General features: G+C 42.1%; 1 protein-coding gene across 6 annotated transcripts in view; it reads right to left on the bottom strand.

Moving 5' to 3' along the window:
* The window catches only part of Tafa2 (TAFA chemokine like family member 2), a 475889-nt gene that overhangs the window by 370358 nt on the left and 87722 nt on the right, over nt 1-17809 (bottom strand). Inside the window, exon 2 of one of the 6 annotated variants that reach the window (XM_063264600.1) lies at nt 4708-4868. The exons of 4 other annotated variants lie outside the window; for them this stretch is intronic. In XM_063264600.1, coding sequence (XP_063120670.1) covers nt 4708-4712 — 5 coding nt within the window. In that variant the 5' untranslated portion in view covers nt 4713-4868. Of the gene's footprint in view, nt 1-4707; nt 10397-17809 lie in introns of those variants that run through there. One more of the 6 variants, XM_063264599.1, reaches the window with a different exon arrangement.

The raw sequence follows: 17809 nt of genomic DNA, 5'->3' as shown, positions 1-17809 counted from the left end.
GGGAATTAGAGCGTGCACACCCAAAAATTTGTTATCCAGTATGTGTCATAAACACTGGAAAAATTCCATGAAAGGAAGAACCCTTCAACCATGGTGATGATGATATGAGAGGAAAAACCTGGCAAATCACAAAATATAGAAGCACTCTACCTAATCAATAGTGTAGGTCTCTAGAACATCCTCCCAATCAATACGATATACAATAATGAGAAGATGCACCTAAGAGTAAATAAAAAAAAGGAAAAAAGAAAAACCAGCGGATCGTAACACATCCCAGAACACCATTACCAGAAGTGAAGTATATTAAAAGTGCATTTAACACAAGCATGCAATCGGTCTTCTTAACTTGGACAGCAGTGGTGATAAATAAGTGTGTCTACAAAGTCGTGACACTCCAGAAGGCCTACAAAACTCAGGAACAAACAGCTTTGAGCTCTCCACATAATCTAGAACTTTAGGACACATGCATGCCCATGAGTGTTTAACAGCACCTTGATTATTACTACTTTTTAATTGTGGAGTTCAATAACCAGCCACTGTCGAAGCAGATATTATATGTCCATTTTTCAACCAAAGAAATAACCATGTCTCCAAGAAGCTCAGCCAGAGCATGACAAATACAAAGGCGGATGTTCATAGCCAACCATTGAACGGAGAACAGGGTCCCCATTGAGGAGTTAGAGAAAGGATTGAAGGAGCTGAAGGGATTTGCAACCCCATAAGAACAACAATATCAACCAACCAGAGCTCCCAGGGACTAAACTACTACCCAAAGACCCATGACTCCAGCTGCATATGTAGCAGGGGATGGCCTTGTTGGGCACCAATAGGAAGAGAAGCCCTTATTCTATCCAAGACTGGATCCCCCAGTGTAGGGGAATGTCAGGGTGGGGAGGCAGGAAGTGGGGTGGTTCGGAAGGGGAACACCCTTATAGAAGAAGGGGAGGAGGATGGGTTAGGGGGCTTATAGATGGGAAACCAGGAAAGAGAATAACATTTGAAATGTAAATAAAAAACCCAATAAAAAAAAGAAAAGAAATAACCAGGCTTCAATGTGTTATTGAGGATGGCCTGTTTCCGATACATAAAAACCGTCAAGTAGCTTTTTGATCTTTCCTGCTGTTGTATAATGTGTTCAATAAACCTGGAGACAACTTTCAAAGGCAAGTAGTACACTGAGATCAGCAATGAGCCAGCCTCTGACTGGCTGTCCTCAGTGTGCATGAAGTCATCCCAGCCCTACAGCAGCCGTGCAAGCTGAGAATTATGCCCTTTTCCTCACACCCCACCAATCAGGGTCAGCACTGAGCTTGCTTGCATGACAGCCATGTAAGAGATGAATCTATACAGCAAACCGTCTGACTAAAGACCGGCATCTTTACCATCGCATGCTGCCTCCTTGCTACCAAATGCTTACATTTAGCCTGGCTTTTGGTCCATAAATGCCTTAAAAATGGAATACATTTGAGGTGCAGGGACTCTTCTAAAATAGAAAATATTGGACATTTTTCTCTACAGTGAATGCTTTCTTTGTTTCACCCCCAGGTCAAGCCATTCACTGGGCTTCTGCATTGTGTCTGACACAAACCACACCTCAACACAGCTTTGCGAACATGCACACATGTACTCACACAAAGGAAGACCTACAAGCTTGTCCTTACAGTCTTCTCTGGGCAAACTATTTTTAAAATGCTCTTTAATTACTATATATCTATCAAGAAGCATTAAAATTCTATTCTAAAATAACCCTCAAATTCAGTGCTGCGTATTACTGGCAAGGATTCAAAATGACTCTTTCAGAAACCCCTTGGCCTGTTTCCTCCTCTTCAGTATCCTATGGTATTGAAGTTTCAGAAAGAGACTGGAGACAAAAAAAAAATGACAAAAATAAAAACATCACCTCCACCAATGTGAAAGGTGGCTTTTCATAAATTAACTAACTTCTAAATATAGCCTGTAGCTTTCACATGGGGAATATATTATATTTTCTATCTCTTAGCCACCTGTAAGCATAATTTTAAAAAATAGCATTTATTTATTTGGGGCCTTTCTACAGTCCCTTGGCTCATCCAGTTATCTAAAATCAACAGTCTCTGCCTTCTTGTAACAACGAAGGCTGTCATCTGCACATTCCCTGACCTCATAGCACTGACCAGCACTGACCAGCACTGACCAGCACTGACCAGCACTGACCAGCACTCCAGAGCACTGAAGAGATCTCCATCAGAGAATGACTCAGTTCTGAGCCAAGCAGCCGTGCCACTGTGACTGCATTTTATGTTCTTCGTTCAAAGATGCTAATCCCATAGACCACAGAGGGAATGGTCCCTTAAATGGGAGTCACCTAACCTACAGGCTGACCTGAATGCAACCGCTATTTCGTCCCTCTAAGACAGAGACTGAGGCCGACGAGGTGTACAGTGTTTGTGTAAGTCGCAAAGACATCAGAAAAGAGCATCTTAGTCATGATGATGAGCCTCATCCTATGTTTTCCTGTAGAATAGTGTCCAATCATATTACCTTAAGATGTGCACGTAGATATGAACGTCAAGTCAATCAATCAAGTGTGCAAGCTCTCTAGATTAGTGGGGAGTCATCCAAAGGACAGCCACAAGCAGAGCCTGTTCCCAAGTGTGTTCCGCAATAAACAAACCCTGGGAGAATTCTAAGGCTCACGAAAGATCACCAAATTCTCAACGGTCAGAACCCTCCACGGGCTCCTCTCCACTGACCTGTGCCCAGCTGACTCGTGCCTGACTAATGGTTATCACCAAATCATCAGGCTAGCTCATAAAATGAACTTCCGGGTATAAAGAATTAATCCTTCTCGCTCATCCACAATCACGGTTATAATGGATCTGAACCTTAGTTGGAAATATCCACTGAAGACATCTGACATTTGCCTGGTATGATAATTTTCTGACACTAAAACAAATAACTTAGATAATGGCTTTATGAAAAGGCTTATTTTACCTCCTGATTTCAAAGGCCCTAGTCCATGACTGGTAGAGGGAGAACAAAATAAAACATCTCCCCTGTGGTCACGAAAGGAAAGAGGCGGGAAGAAGACCGTGTTGAGGAACCGCAGTTCCCTCAAGGACCTGCAACCAGGGTTTGAGGCTGTCCCATTCGACCCATCTCTAGAAGGTTCCGCTAGCTCCCAATAGCACAAGGCTAAAAATTCAATGTTTTACCATACAGACTTCATGACCAACATGGGCAAAATGCTGAGAGGAATTCCTTCTACCCACATATGAGACATTAAATTGGGGGGAGGGGAGGTTTGCGGGGGAGAAACTGAACAAAGTGCTCTTTGCTGCACAGCTAGCTTGAAGAATAAATTATCAGTGAGAGTGTTTTCAAGACCTCAGTACCCTGCTGCCCTGTCCTCCCTTGATTATGTTTTTTTTTTAATTTTCAATTAAGTAATCAAAAAATACTCACTAAGCTGTTACTTGGACAGCCATGGAATCTAGGTTCAGATGAATAGCACTGCTGGTTTTAAAATACGTTTCTAGGGCCATTAATGTACCAGACACAGTATCCTGACTCTTCAACAGCTCATGAGAAGAGCGGAGACTCCTCTCTTTGCAAAGTGTATCGTAAAGGTCACAATTAAATTAAACATCAACATTTATTAAAATCAAGTTGATACTTCCTGAGAATGCGATTCCGTCTCCTTCCCCCAGCTGGTGGCAGCTGGCAAGTGGCTTCTCCTGTCCCACACAGCCGCGTCATGGTACCACAGAGGCCATCGTGGGTCTTTCCTGGTAAACTCCGAGAGCTGATCTATGTTAGACAGCACCGTGGAACAGCTCCGGATTACCGCAGCACTGCTGCACGCAACGCCAGCTGCCCTCAGAACCTGAACTGGCCCTTTACTGCACCACAAGAGTACCCCTAGGAGTGAATGCCTAGGAGCAAATTCCCTCATCAGTTTGATGTAAAATACATGATGAAGAGGTATGTAATGTGTGGGAGCAGGGCTAGCAACTCGTGCTACTTAAAGTTACAGTGGTTAGTGGTCACAAACTAGACCAGAGATGACTCTGGGCTCTCCTGAGCATGGCTGTTCTGTTATGTCCTACTCTGCCTTAACCGTCTGGCCAACCAAGTAAAAAATATCTCTCTCTCTCTCTCTCTCTCTCTCTCTCTCTCTCTCTCTCTCTCTCTCTCTCTCCCCCCCCCCCTCTGGCACACATACATATGTAAATATATACCTCTGTGTGTGTGTGTGTGTGTGTGTGTGTGAAAGAGAGAGAGAGGTATATATTTACATGTGTATGTGTGCCGGGGGGGGGAGAGAGAGAGAGAGAGAGAGAGAGAGAGAGAGAGAGAGAGAGAAACAAGCCTCTTGATCGCTCTTTGAACAGATTGCTCTACTGCTCATGCAACCTCTGGCCCTTCGACAATAAATACCTGAACTCGATTATACAAGCTCCATTCCTGTGATCACAACTCCCACTAAGAAAGGTTGGCAGAAAACATTCTTCCACTCTGCTCTCTCACACTCATTACAGCTAACACCAGAGGAGATATTGACTAAAGTCTATGTGCTGTTCATTCAGTAAGGTTGCTTCGCCAGAACTGCTGGCATTCGCCGTTCTAACAGGGACCCTTCTCATAAATGGTCATAGTTGCTGATGCCTTAACTGGACACTTTCCTTTCTGATCTTATCCCGGGGCTGGAGTCACACATGCACTTACCCCATCCGAACCTAGAAGCATAGATACGATCCGATACAGTCTCTGTATCAGGTTCCAAATCTTCAAGTCAAAACAGCAACAAGAGTCGAGCAGAATGGCTATTCACAGACTACATGTTTCCTCACCCACACCTCGGAGCCGACAGGACGGGGTGCTGTGCGCTGGGAGGAAATGATACAAGTGACAAATGAGAAACGTCTAATTACTCAGTCACTTCTCAGATTCGGAGACAAAAGGAAGGAAACAGAGTTCAGGATGAAACGCCATCTCCTCTAACCCTATTGTGCCTGTGTACCACGGTGCGTATTAAAGTACCATCAAGCCCTATTTTTAGACCTCTGCAACTCCAGAAGCATAAATCATTCCTGTGCCACAGTCACCTTTGCATGAGCGATGCCACGCTTAGCGTTTGGCAAGATCCTACAGTATAATGGGGAGCAAGTGGAATTTAGAATGAATAGCGATTACTCTCATAGATTAAAATTAGCCTAAAGATAGATTATTTGGGGGGACGATATGGGGTAATAATTAAAAGGTGATAGACATGCCACTTACTAATCCTGATTTCCCAATTGCTCTCACGGTTGAAGTTAGAAGACTGATCTTTTACAAAAGAGACAATGCTAATCAATGACAGGATCGGTCTTGGTTTGGGTTTTTTTTTTTTTTTTGTTGGTTGTTGTTGTTGTTGTTATTGTTGTTTGGGGTCTTTCCCCTCCCTGATTTGGTTGTTTTGCTCTGTATTGTTTTGTTTTGTTTTTTTAATAATACATCTAATCTTTTGTGATTTTAACCACTGAGGTTCTCTCTGAAGTGCACATCTGATTAAAGGAGAAGAGAGACAACACAGAGACATGCTGGCCAAGGTGCTATTTTTCTAACAAGCCACATCCGTTACCACAGAAATAGAATCAAAAGGGAAATCTCCCAACCTAGACACCCTCTCCATCAAGATAGTAAAAGATGAAAATAGTTTTTTATTATTGAATAAGCATGAAATCTGCCTGTCATATAAATACATCAAAGTAACGGGCTAGCAGGTACAAAGACTGAACGTTATCTTAAAGTTTTATATGTCAGGCAAATATTAATAATTTCATACAGCTTCAAGATAAGCAATAATAAGTCCTCAAGTAAGAAAATTCACCGACACTGTTTCGTGCATTCCATTCCAAATGTACCTGGTAATCAGGGGGGCCAGCTGCATTAATTAGCCCAGGGGTTCTCAGCCTTCCTAATGCCGTGATCCTTTAGTACAGCTCCTCGTGTTGTGGGGACCCCCAACCATAAAATTATTTTTGTTGCTACTTCACAGCTATAATTTTGCCACTGCTTGAATTGTAATGTAAGCCTCTGTGTTTTCTGATAATCTTAAGCGACCCCTGTTCAACCCCGAGGGGGTTCTCTTGACATGCAGGTTGAGAACTGCTGGGCTAACTGGTTTTATTGAGAGCAGGATCAAACTTGTCATATCTTCATGACAGAAGTTTTTGGAATTTGAATCAGACTTCCCCTTTGAGCATCCTGGCTCAGTTTAGGCTCCTCTGATTCCAGAGACACTGAGAGTCCAGGGTGCTCTCTCCCTAGGGGCTTATAGTCCAACAAGATGGCCTCCAGATCCTAAAGGAAGACATTCCTAAGTCCTAAAGCTGACCAAAGGACTGAGAGGATTAAAAAAAAAACATTTCAGACAGGAGAAAATACAATGACAACTTCTCTGAGCTAAAGACTTCATAAAAAGCAGGAAGGAAATCTAGGTTTCCTTGTAACAGGGAGAACTCAGCCTCCAATTTTTAGTTTTCATTGCTCTCACTCCATTTCAGTCACCGTGATTACCATAATGCAAACTTTCTTACCAAGGACACGTGACTGCCGCAAGTCCCTAAGACAGAGGTTTAAAAAAAATAAGCAAAAAGAGCTATAAAATGGCAATGGTTTCTCCACCATTAAATCAGAACAAATTAATATGTCATGCCAAACCGCATACATTATGGACTAAGATGATTATTGATAATATAGCTCGCCAGGGGAAAAGCAAATTCTTAATAAGCCTTTGTTTTCCTGCCCATCTGACGGGGATGATGATTTCATTTTTAATTTGTTCAGAAGTAAACTTATAATGATAACGAAAGGGAAACAAATTGGCTCCCTTGTATGAGATTATCTATACAATCATTAGTCATTAAAAATGTATTATGCTGGGTACAAGGAGGAGTTCCGCATTCATCTAAATAATGCATGTCACCCAACAAAACGCATAGCAGGGATAAGTTAAGTGTGGCAACTTACCAAAATCCCCACCGGTCCTAATGTCGGACGTGCAGTTGGCTGCCCGTACACGGGCCAACGTGGAGCTCCTCTTACTGACTCTCCCACCTACGTACGGTGGTTTTCCGCTAAGTGCTCTGATGAAGCACCATCTAAGGTTAGCATGAAGAGGGATGTGTAATGCCAATCGATAGCCGAGTAAAACAAACCCACCAGAAGTCAGAAGGGATGCTCAGGGACTAATGCTTTCTGTCGAGCCCTGAGAGGGCAAGCAAAGGGAGCCATCCAGAGGATGCTACCATGGACCGCCCACACTGGAGTGAGGATGGTGTCGTTTCCCATTTGATGAAAGATAGGCATAGTCCAGGTTTGTGCTACATGGTAGGATAAATGTAAAGAGAAACATGCTGATTTAATGAAAATGCACGTGCCTCCAATTCAGGTATTTTCCCAAAAGTTTTCTGGCTTCTCGAGTCTGGGAGGATGAAGGCAAAAGAGAAGGATGGTTCAGATTCCTCATGTAAATTTGCACACAAGAAATCTGTTGAGTTCACCCTAAAGATGACATCCCAGCCACAGTCCTGAGGACCTACAGCAGCAGCAGATGACCCTTTTAGTGTACTCTCCTTTTCTTGAACGCAGAGGTTTGCTGTTTCAGTGCTTCTCCCTAAGAGCACACTGTGATGACAGCCACCTCCTTTGCCTTTCAGCAAATTAAAAGTGAAAACAGGTGACAGCAGATGCTGGCGACGGTGTGGAGGGCTCCATGACTGCTGGGATTGCAAGCTGGTACGACCACTCTGGAAATCAGTCTGGCAGTTCCTCAGAAAATTGGACATAGTACTAATCGGGGACTCAGATCTACCACTCCTGGGCATACACTCAAAAAGGTGCTCCAACATATAACAAAGACACATGTTCCGCTATGTTCATAGCAGCCTTATTTATAATAGCCAGAAGTTGGAAAGAACCCAGATGCCCTTCAACAGAGGAATGGATACAGAAAATGTGGTACATCTACACAATGGAATACTACTCAGCTATCAAAAACAAAGGCTTCATGAAATTCTTAGGCAAATGAATGGAACTAGAAAATATCATCCTGAGTGAGGTAACCCAGTCACAAAAGAACACACATGGTATGCACTCACTGGTAAGTGGATTTTAGCCCAAAAGCTTGGAATACCCAAGGAACAATTCACAGACCATATGAAGCTCAAGAAGAAAGACCAAAATGTGGATGCTTCAGTCCTTCTTAGAAGGGGGAACAAATTACTCACAGGAGGAAATACAGGGGAAAAGAGTGGAGCATGGACTGAAGGAAAAGCCTTCCATCCAGAGACTGCCCCACCTGTGGATCCATGCCATATGCAGCCACCAAACTCAGCCACTATTGCTGATGCCAAGAAGTGCTTGCTGACAGGAGTCTGATATGGATGTCTCCTGAGAGGCTCTGCCAGAGCCCTACTGATACAGATGAGGATGCTTGCAGCTAACCATCAGACTGAGTACAGGGACCCCAATGGAGGAGTTAGAGAAAGGACAGAAGGAACCAAAGGGGTTTGCAACATCATAGGAAGAACAATAATAACCAACCAGATGCCCCAGAGCTCCCAGGGACTAAACCACCATCCAAAGAGGACTTGTGGAGGGACTCATGAGCCCAGCTGCATATGTAGCAGAGGATGGCATTGTTTGGCATCAAAGGAGGAGAAGCCCTTGGTCCTGTGAAGGCTTGATGCCCCAGTGTAGAGGAAAGCCAGGACAGTGAGGTAGAAGTAGGTGGGAGGGAGGGGAGGATTCTCACAGAAGCAGGGGATGGGAGAGGTGGGGAAGGGGATAACATTTTAAATGTAGATACATAAAATATCCAATAAAAACAAATTATTTCTAAAATGTGAAAACAGGTTCCCTGCCAGGAGCCACAGCAGCACCTGAGAGACTAGCGTGTGAGAGAATTCTTTTTCCAGTAGCTGTGTTCTGTTTCTACAGGATCGCTGCTTCCCTTTGACTTCAGCAGACTCAAGACATCCCTGCCCTTCCTTCACCAGCTCAACATCAGCCCTTCCACACAGTCAAGATGAAATGCCCACGAGAAAAACCTGCTTCTCAGTGTTCTTCAGGCATTGATTTCTGCTTTCATATTCTGATCCTGCTAAAACCCACCCTCGCTGGAGCCTGGGAGTAATAGTAACAAAGTAGAAACAAACCAGGTTGCTTTTCAACTTTGGAAAATACACGGGGTTTTTTGTTTTTTTCAAAATATATAAAAGGATAATCAAGAGGAAGGGTTAATGAAGCTGTGAGAAAAGTGGGAGGGGACAAAACCGCATGCCAGGATAAAAAGGAAACTGTGAATGCTGGCGGATGGTTAAGGCAATGTTTTCTGAGTGTTATTTGTTTCCTCTGGTTTAGGCTCCTGAAGTTTAAGTTTGCATTAGATTTTTTCTAAAGAGTTCTAATACAATGACCTAAGATAATTTTCTTCTTATAATATTTTTTCTTCCTTTCTTTCTTTCTTTCTTTCTTTCTTTCTTTCTTTCTTTCTTTCTTTCTTTCTCTCTTTCTTTTTGTTCGTTCTTTCTTTCTATTACTTTTATTTTTTTACAGTCTAGTCGTTATCCCCCTTCTGGTCTGCCCTCTGACAGCAACAGTTCCTCATTCCTACCCCCACTCTGCCTCCAAGAGGATGCCCCCCACATGCTCCCACCCAACCCTGCCAGGCCTCCCTATCCCTGGGGCCTCCAATCTCTCCAGGGTAAGGTGCATCTTCTCTCACTGAGGCCACACCAGGCATCCTCTGCCGTATATCTGTCAGGGGCCTCGTAAGAGCTGGTGTGCGCTGCCTGGTTGGCCCTCAGTATCTGGGAGACCTCAGGGGTCTGGGTCAGTTGGGATGCTGGTCTTCCTATGGGGTTGCCCTCCTCAGCTTCTTCCAGCCTTTTCCTAATTCAACCACAGAGGTTCCTGACTCCAGATCATTGGATTTTATTTATTTTTATGAGTGTATGTATGTATGTATGTATGTATGTATGTATTATGTATTATGTATTATGTATTATGTATTATGTATTATGTATTATGTATTATGTATTATGTATTATTTGGGGGTAAGGTGTAGGGGTGTGCACCACATGACTACCTGGTGTCCCCTGAAGGCAGAAAAGGGTGTGAGATTCAATGAAACTAGACTGACGGGAGTTTACGAGCTGTCATAAGGGTGCTGAGGAACCTTGGCAAGAGAAGCAAGTGTTTTCAACCGCTCGGTCATCTCTGAAGCCCCAATGTAACTTTCTTAAGTATGTGTGTGTATATGTGTATATACACACATATATACATTTATATATAGCATATACACATACATTTTATATATTCCTATATAGCATATCTATAAATGTATTATATATATACATATGTATATACACATATACACATGTGTACATACATATATACATTTTATATAGCACATACACATGCATTTCATATTTAGCATATCTATAAAAGTATGTATATATACACATGCATATGTACATATACACATGTGTATATACACACATATATACTATACATATACATAAATGTAGGTATATATGTTATATATACATATATTTTGTATGTGTGTAATATATATAAATGTATGTGTATGTAATGTATATTATGTATGGTATATAGTACATATATAGTATATAATACAATGTCTATATACATTTATATTATAGTATATATAAATGTATGTGTATGTATATATATATTTTTTATACTAACATATACTAGTATATTATATTCCTCCAACTCCTTCCATAGCAGCCCACCAATCTTAAATCAATAGCCTCTTTTACTTTATCATTGTTACCTATGAATGTATGAAGAAGTATGCTCAGACATGTAAATAGGACCTGCTGAGTCCACTTTTGTTGTTTGTGTGGGCTTAAGGGATGTCCACATTGTCCTAGATAACCAGCAGTCTTTACTTATCTTGAAGTTCTTCACCTAAGGGCGAAGCCCTGTCAGATTTTCTCCTTCCACATTAGCATGTCTGTTAATATTACCATTGTTCCTGTCTTCTTTTTACAGCCATTCCTAGGGGGGACTGTTTCATAACAGACTTCCTGGTATTCTGATTCTCAACAATTTTTCTACCCCCATTCCTCAATGTTCCCTGAACCATGGATGTAGGAGCTCTTATATTTACCTGAAACTATATACAATACATATAAACATACATGTGTATATGCATGCGTGTGTGTGTGTGTGTGTGCATGTGTGCAACTTATACCACTTAGTATGACAATGCTTTTCATATAAATGTTTGTGCATGTGTGTTTGTGTATGGGGTGTGTGTGTGTGTATGTGTGTGTGTGTGTAAGTTATATTAGTTGGGCTCTTCACAACTACCATGAACTAACAAAAAAGCCAGTACCAAATATCTTGAGAAACATCCTTTCAAATGGTTGGTCAGGATAGTTCATGTGACTCTCAAAACAACATAGGGTACCACTGCTGCCTTTGACTGCCTCTCAGAGGTTGAAGATGAGCCCCTATTGGTGAAGACACTGAATTCTTGGGACACAAGACTTGGTCCTGGTACTGGGTCTACCATGAAAGCCTCTTCTCTTCATTCTAACTTCCAAGATACCAGAAAATGCTATTCAAGCTGCCAGGGGAGAAAAGCAATTAAACAGAAATAACGAGCTACAATACCTAAGATCCATGGCGGCACCAGCATGGCGTGATATACACAAATGCACAATAGTGGCACTCGAGTACAGGTGGAAGCCAACAGCTGTCTGATTGGATTTAAAGTCTACTCAATAGGAGTGAAATCACGACTGCTTCTGGACATCTACCTAGCTTCCCAGGGCTATTGGTAACTTCAGAAATAAATCTACCACAGCCACTGTGCTAGACCAGCCAAATTCCTTACTGAATTCTAACTCTCATCCTTAAACCCACAGATTAGACCCTGTGTTAGACCATCACAAAAACCCACAACTCAACACAGTGCCTGAAACAGTGGTTCTCAACCTTCCTAATGCCACAACACTTCAAGACAGTTCCCTGTGCTGTAGGGGCACCCAGCCATAAAATTATTTATTGCTACTTTGTAACTGTAATTTTACTACTGATATGGTCCATAATATGTGATATGTGCCCCCCTGTAAAGGGGTTGTTGATCCCCAGAACAGTCCTGACTCAGAGCAATCAATTGTCCAGCCCGCACACCCAGTAGCTACACCTAAAACGGCCTTTTTAAGGAAGACTGGCATTAAAAGAAACGGAATGAGGAAATGTGGAACAGAATCACCTTCTCAGAATGAATGCAAGCCTCTCAGTCTCCTGAATTTATCCTTCCCACTGTGTGCATTCACAGCAGTGGCCTTCTCACTGAGTGACAAAGGCTGTGTTTTGCTTTGGTTAAATACTTTCTAGATAAATAAAATAGGAATAACACTGAATGAATGCAAATGACTAAATTTTAATGTCATTATCAGTACTTGCAGGAGAACATTAGAATTGACTTCTCTTTCTTCTAGTCTGCTTTGGAAGCTGTGAATGATTATTTTAAAGGCTTTATTCTTAACAAAAAAAATATTTCAGTAACAATGTTGCAGGGGTGCATGAGGCCCTGGGTTCCCTTCCCAGCTCCAAAACCAAAAATTTCCAGTTATGTGGGGAGTTAAGAGCACTTGCTGACCTTCTAGAAGATCTGGTTCAATTCCGAGCACCCACATGCTGTGAGTGGCTCATAACCATCTATAACGTCTCTTCCTGAGATCCTAGGTACTCTTCTGGCCTCTATGGGCACCAGGCATGTATCTGGTAGACAGTCAGACATATGAGTACAAAATATCTCTACAGAAACAAGGAAAAAATTCATTCACATTCACCGTCTTTTTATTTATTGATTGTTTGTCATGGTAGTTCATTTCCACATGAAGGTATTTATCACTATCTCTAGCATGTATGAGAAAATTAAATTGTTTAGGAATTCAAACATGCATAATGGCCCAACAACTGAAGATAATTTGTTAAATCAACCAAGCAAACTATTATAGAACATGGGTCAAGTTATTAAAAACCTCCAATTAGTAAAACTTTCAGCAATAATAAAAATTAGTTCTATTGCTAAACCCAATAAAACCGCGATTAGATTAAAATAACACTGCGATTAGATTAAAATCCACAATCAGGCTATGGAGCTATATTTTTGTCATTACTTTTTCTTTTTAGGTATGTTTATTATATTTTTGATATGAGTGTTTTGCTTACATGGGTGTTGTATGTACACCATTATGTGTCTTATACCTTTGGAGACCAGAAGAGGGCATTAGATCCCCTGTATCTAGAGTTACAGACAGTTGTGAGAACCCATGTGGGTCCTGGGAACTGAACGCAAGTCCTCTACAAGAACAAATGGTCTATTTTTTAAACAACTCTTTTTTAAAGATTTATTTATTCATTATATATAAGTACACTGTCGCTGTCTTCAGACACACCAGAAGAGGGCATCAGATCCTATTACAGATGGTTGTGAGCCACCATGTGGTTGCTGGGATTTGAACTCAGGACCTCTGGAAGAGCAGTCAGTGCTCTTTTGTTTGTTTGTTTGTTTGTTTGTTTTATTGATTATTTACATTTCCCCTCTGCAAACTTCCCATCCCCCTCCCCCCACCCACCCAGCTACCCACTCCTGCCTCTCACCCCTCTAGCTTCTCCCCTCACTGGGGCAACATGCCCCTACAAGACCAAGTACTGCCTCTCCCACTGATGCCACCCTAGGCAATCCTCTGCTACACGTGTAGTAGGAGCCATGAACTCACTCATGTTACTCTTTGGTTGGTGGTTTAGTCCCTGGGACCTCTGAGAGATCCAGCTAGTTGATTCTGTTCTTTTTATGAGGTTATAATTCCCTTCAGCTCCTTCAGTCCTTCCCTATCTCTTCCACTGGGGTCCCTAGGCTCAGTACAATGGTTGGCTGTGAGTCTCTGTGTCTTACTCAGGTGCTGGCAGAGCCTCTCAGAGGACAGCCATACCATGCTCCTGTCTGCAGTTACTGGCATCAGCAATAGTGCTGGGGTTTGGTGTCTGTGAATGAGATGGTTCCAAAGGTAGGCGATCTCTGAATGGCCTTTCCTTCAGTCTCTGCTCTATGTGTTTTCTTTTCTCATACTTATTCTTTTTTTTTCTTCCATCTTTATTAAATTGGGTATTTCTTATTTGCATTTCAAATGTTATTCCCTTTCCCGGTTTCCAAGCCAACATCCCTGTAACCCCTCCCCTTCCCCTTCTATATGGGTGTGCCCCTCCCCATCCACCCCCCATTACTGCCCTCCCCTCAAGAATCCCGTTCACTGGGGGTCCAGCCTCGGCAGGACCAAGGGCTTCCCCTTCCACTGGTGCTCTTACTAGGCTATTCATTGCTACCTATGAGGTTGGAGCCCTGGGTCAGTCCATGTATAGTCTTTGGGTAGTGGCTTAGTCCCTGGAAGCTCTGGTTGGTTGGCATTGCTGTTCATATGGGGTCTCAAGCCCCTTCAACTCAGTCCTTTCTCTGATTCCTTCAACAGGGGTCCCATTCTCAGTTCAGTGGTTTGCTGCTGGCATTCGCCTATGTATTTGCCATATTCTGGCTGTGTCTCTTAGGAAAGATCTACATCCAGTTCTTGTCAGCCTGCACTTCTTAGCTTCATCCATGTTATCTAGTTTAGTGACAGTATATGTATGGGCCACATGTGGGGCAGGCTCTGAATGGGTGTTCCTTCTGCCTCTATTCTAAACTTTGCTCTCTATTCCCTGCCAAGGGTATTCTTGTTCTCCTTTTAAAGAAGGAGTGAAGCATTCACATTTTGATCATCCATCTTGAGTTTCATGTGTTCCAGGCATCTAGGGTAATTCAAGCATTTGGGCTAATAGCCACTTATCAATGAGTGCATACTATGTGTGTTTTTCTGTGATTGGGTTACCTCACTCAGCATGATATTTTCCAGTTCCATCCATTTGCCTATGAATTTCATGAAGTCGTTATTTTTGATAGCTGTGTAGTACTCCATTGTGTAGATGTACCCCATTTTCTGTATCCATTCCTCTGTTGAAGGGCATCTGGGTTCTTTCCAGCTTCTGGCTATTATAAATAATGCTGCTATGAACATAATGGAGCATGTGTCTTTGTTATATGTTGGGGCATCTTTTGGGTATATGCCCAAGAGAGGTATAGCTGGGACCTCAGGTAGTGCAATGTCCAATTTTCTGAGGAACCTCCATACTGATTTCCAGAATGGTTGTACCAGTCTGCAATCCCACTAACAATGGAGGAGTGTTCCTCTTTCTCCACATCCTTACCAGCATCTGCTGTCACCTGAGTTTTTGATCTTAGCCATTCTGGCAGTCAGTGCTCTTGACCACTGAACCATTTCTCCAGAACAGATGTTCTTAACCACTGAACCATCTTTCCAGACTCTGAAGTTGTGATATTTCTCCTTTTCATAAAAGTATTGTATAAATTACAACTTCACATATCTACTATGAGTGAGGGTCTACTGGACCTAAAGCCTGTGGCATTGACCATCCCTTGACAGTCTCAGGCACATGAGCATAAAGAAGCTCTGTCAAAATTGCACAGCTTGCTTGTCTTGGTATAATTCATAATACTGCCTTGGTTCTTTTCCTTTTGCTATGATAAATCATCATAATCAAGTTAATTTATAACAGAAAGAATTTAATTGGGGGAGGGTTTACAATTTCAGAGGGTTAGAATCTATGAGCACTCTAGCAGAAAGCACAGTAGCAGACAGACTCACAGTACTGGAGCAACAGGTAGGAGCTCATATCCTATGAATGACCACAGGCAAAATGCAACACTATGAATGGTGCAAGTCTTTTGAATCCTCTAAAGCCACCTCCAGTGACATGCCCCCTCCAACAAGGCCACACCGCCTAACCCTTCCTGATCCACCAACTGGGGTCCTGGTTTTCAAACATATGAGATTATATATTAAAGCTATTCTCATTCAAACCCCCATATTAAGAGTGCCCAGCAACTTCTCCAAAAAACGTTATTTTGTTATTAATTTGTCATATATCTTAACTGGGCAACGTATTAACTTACAGGTCTCATGTGATTAAAATTTCTTTGAACCCATTATGAATTAATTAATTAAAACATGGTTTTTGTCATTTAGACTGAGGCTAACATCCAAAAAGTATAGTGGCTGTCTTTTAAAAATATTTTCTCAAAGCTGACTTACTTTAAGTAAAGCTTTATCTATAATGTAGTTTTTTTTATCTTAATTCAAAATTCACAAGAGAAGCAAATACGGTCATCTTGCTACATATCATCAAACTGAAAGCAATTGAACATTGCCTTCTATGTGCTCTGTGTGTAAGCCTCTCCTGCTCTCCAGATCCCAAGTTTCTATGCCAGATCACCCTGACACTTCTGCAGAAAGCCAATATTTCTCACGATTTTGATATTTTTCTTCTATTTATCACAGCATGTCACAAAAGCTATGGTAAGTGTTTTACAGTTCATGAGTCTTTAGCCTTGGGTCAAGCCATCTCACAATTCTGTCTTTCTTGGTTCTTGTTGGTAGAGGCCACAGTATCTAAACAGACTTGCATGGAATCCACAGAGCCAAGTCCACATCTTCAGACTATAAAGCCAAGTATACAAAATAGCACTTTTTATACATTTATGTTTTTTGCACTGGTGTGATGGAAAAGATATCTCAATACATTGAGAAGAGTCAGTGGCTTAATAATTAACAAATAATTATAAAATAAGGACATGAAGTTGGGAGACAGAGGCAACAGGGAGATCTGAGGTGAGTTGGGGGTAGGTACCAAAGATTATATGTATACGCTGTATATATGTAAGAAATACATGTTGGGGGGCTGGAGAGATGGCTTAGCAGTTAAGAGCACTGACTGCTCTTCCAGAGGTCCTGAGTTCAATTCCCAGCAACCATGTGGTGGCTCACATCCATCTGTATTGGGATCCAATGACCTCTTCTGGTGTGTCTGAAAACAGCTACCATGTACTCATATTTATATAAAATTAAATAAATCTTTTAAAAAATGCATGTTATATATATATATGTGTGTGTGTGTGTACTTATACATATGAAATTTTCAAAAAATTTTTAAAGTAAAAAAAAAATCATCCTGCCCCTCTCACCTGCCTTCTGTCACCTGTCTCCTTTAGTCCAGTAGCATTAGATTTCAATCCATCATGGGGGGAAAGGTTTGCTCATACAAAAGCACAGGGAGTGTCTACAAAACCTCACTCACTACTCTGTTGTCAGCTGCCTTTCCTGTCTGGGGTTGCTGGCACAAGAGGTGATGATTTAACAGAGCACATGGCAGACAGATTGAAACAACAGACTTCAGGATGGTAGCACAATCCTATTTTCCTGTAATTTTGGGGTCCTAACCTCATGTACTGGTGTTCGTGGAGCACAACTATAAGCTGTAACTAGAACACCAGGCAAGACCCCAGCATAGAATCGGTCACAGGAAGCTCTAATCCATTATGGCTGCTGCTCTTGGAGGAAGAGTGTCTTAGTCAGGATTCCTATTCCTGCACAAACATCGTGACCAAGAAGCAAGCTGAGGAGGAAAGGATTTATTCATCCCACATTGCTGTTCATCACCAAAGGAAGTCAGGACAGGAACTCAAGCAGGTCAGGAAGCAGGGGCTGATGCAGAGGCCATGGAGGGGTGTTACTTACTGGCTTGCTCCCCCTGGCTTGCTCATCTCTTTTACAGAACCTAAGAGTAGCAGCCCACACTGGGCTGGGCCCTCCCATTGATCACTAGCCCTACAGCTGGGTCTCAT

This window comes from Rattus norvegicus, chromosome 7 (assembly GCF_036323735.1).
Source record: "Rattus norvegicus strain BN/NHsdMcwi chromosome 7, GRCr8, whole genome shotgun sequence".
Classification (NCBI taxonomy): Eukaryota; Metazoa; Chordata; class Mammalia; order Rodentia; family Muridae; genus Rattus; species Rattus norvegicus.
This window is presented reverse-complemented; position numbering and strand designations above follow the sequence as displayed.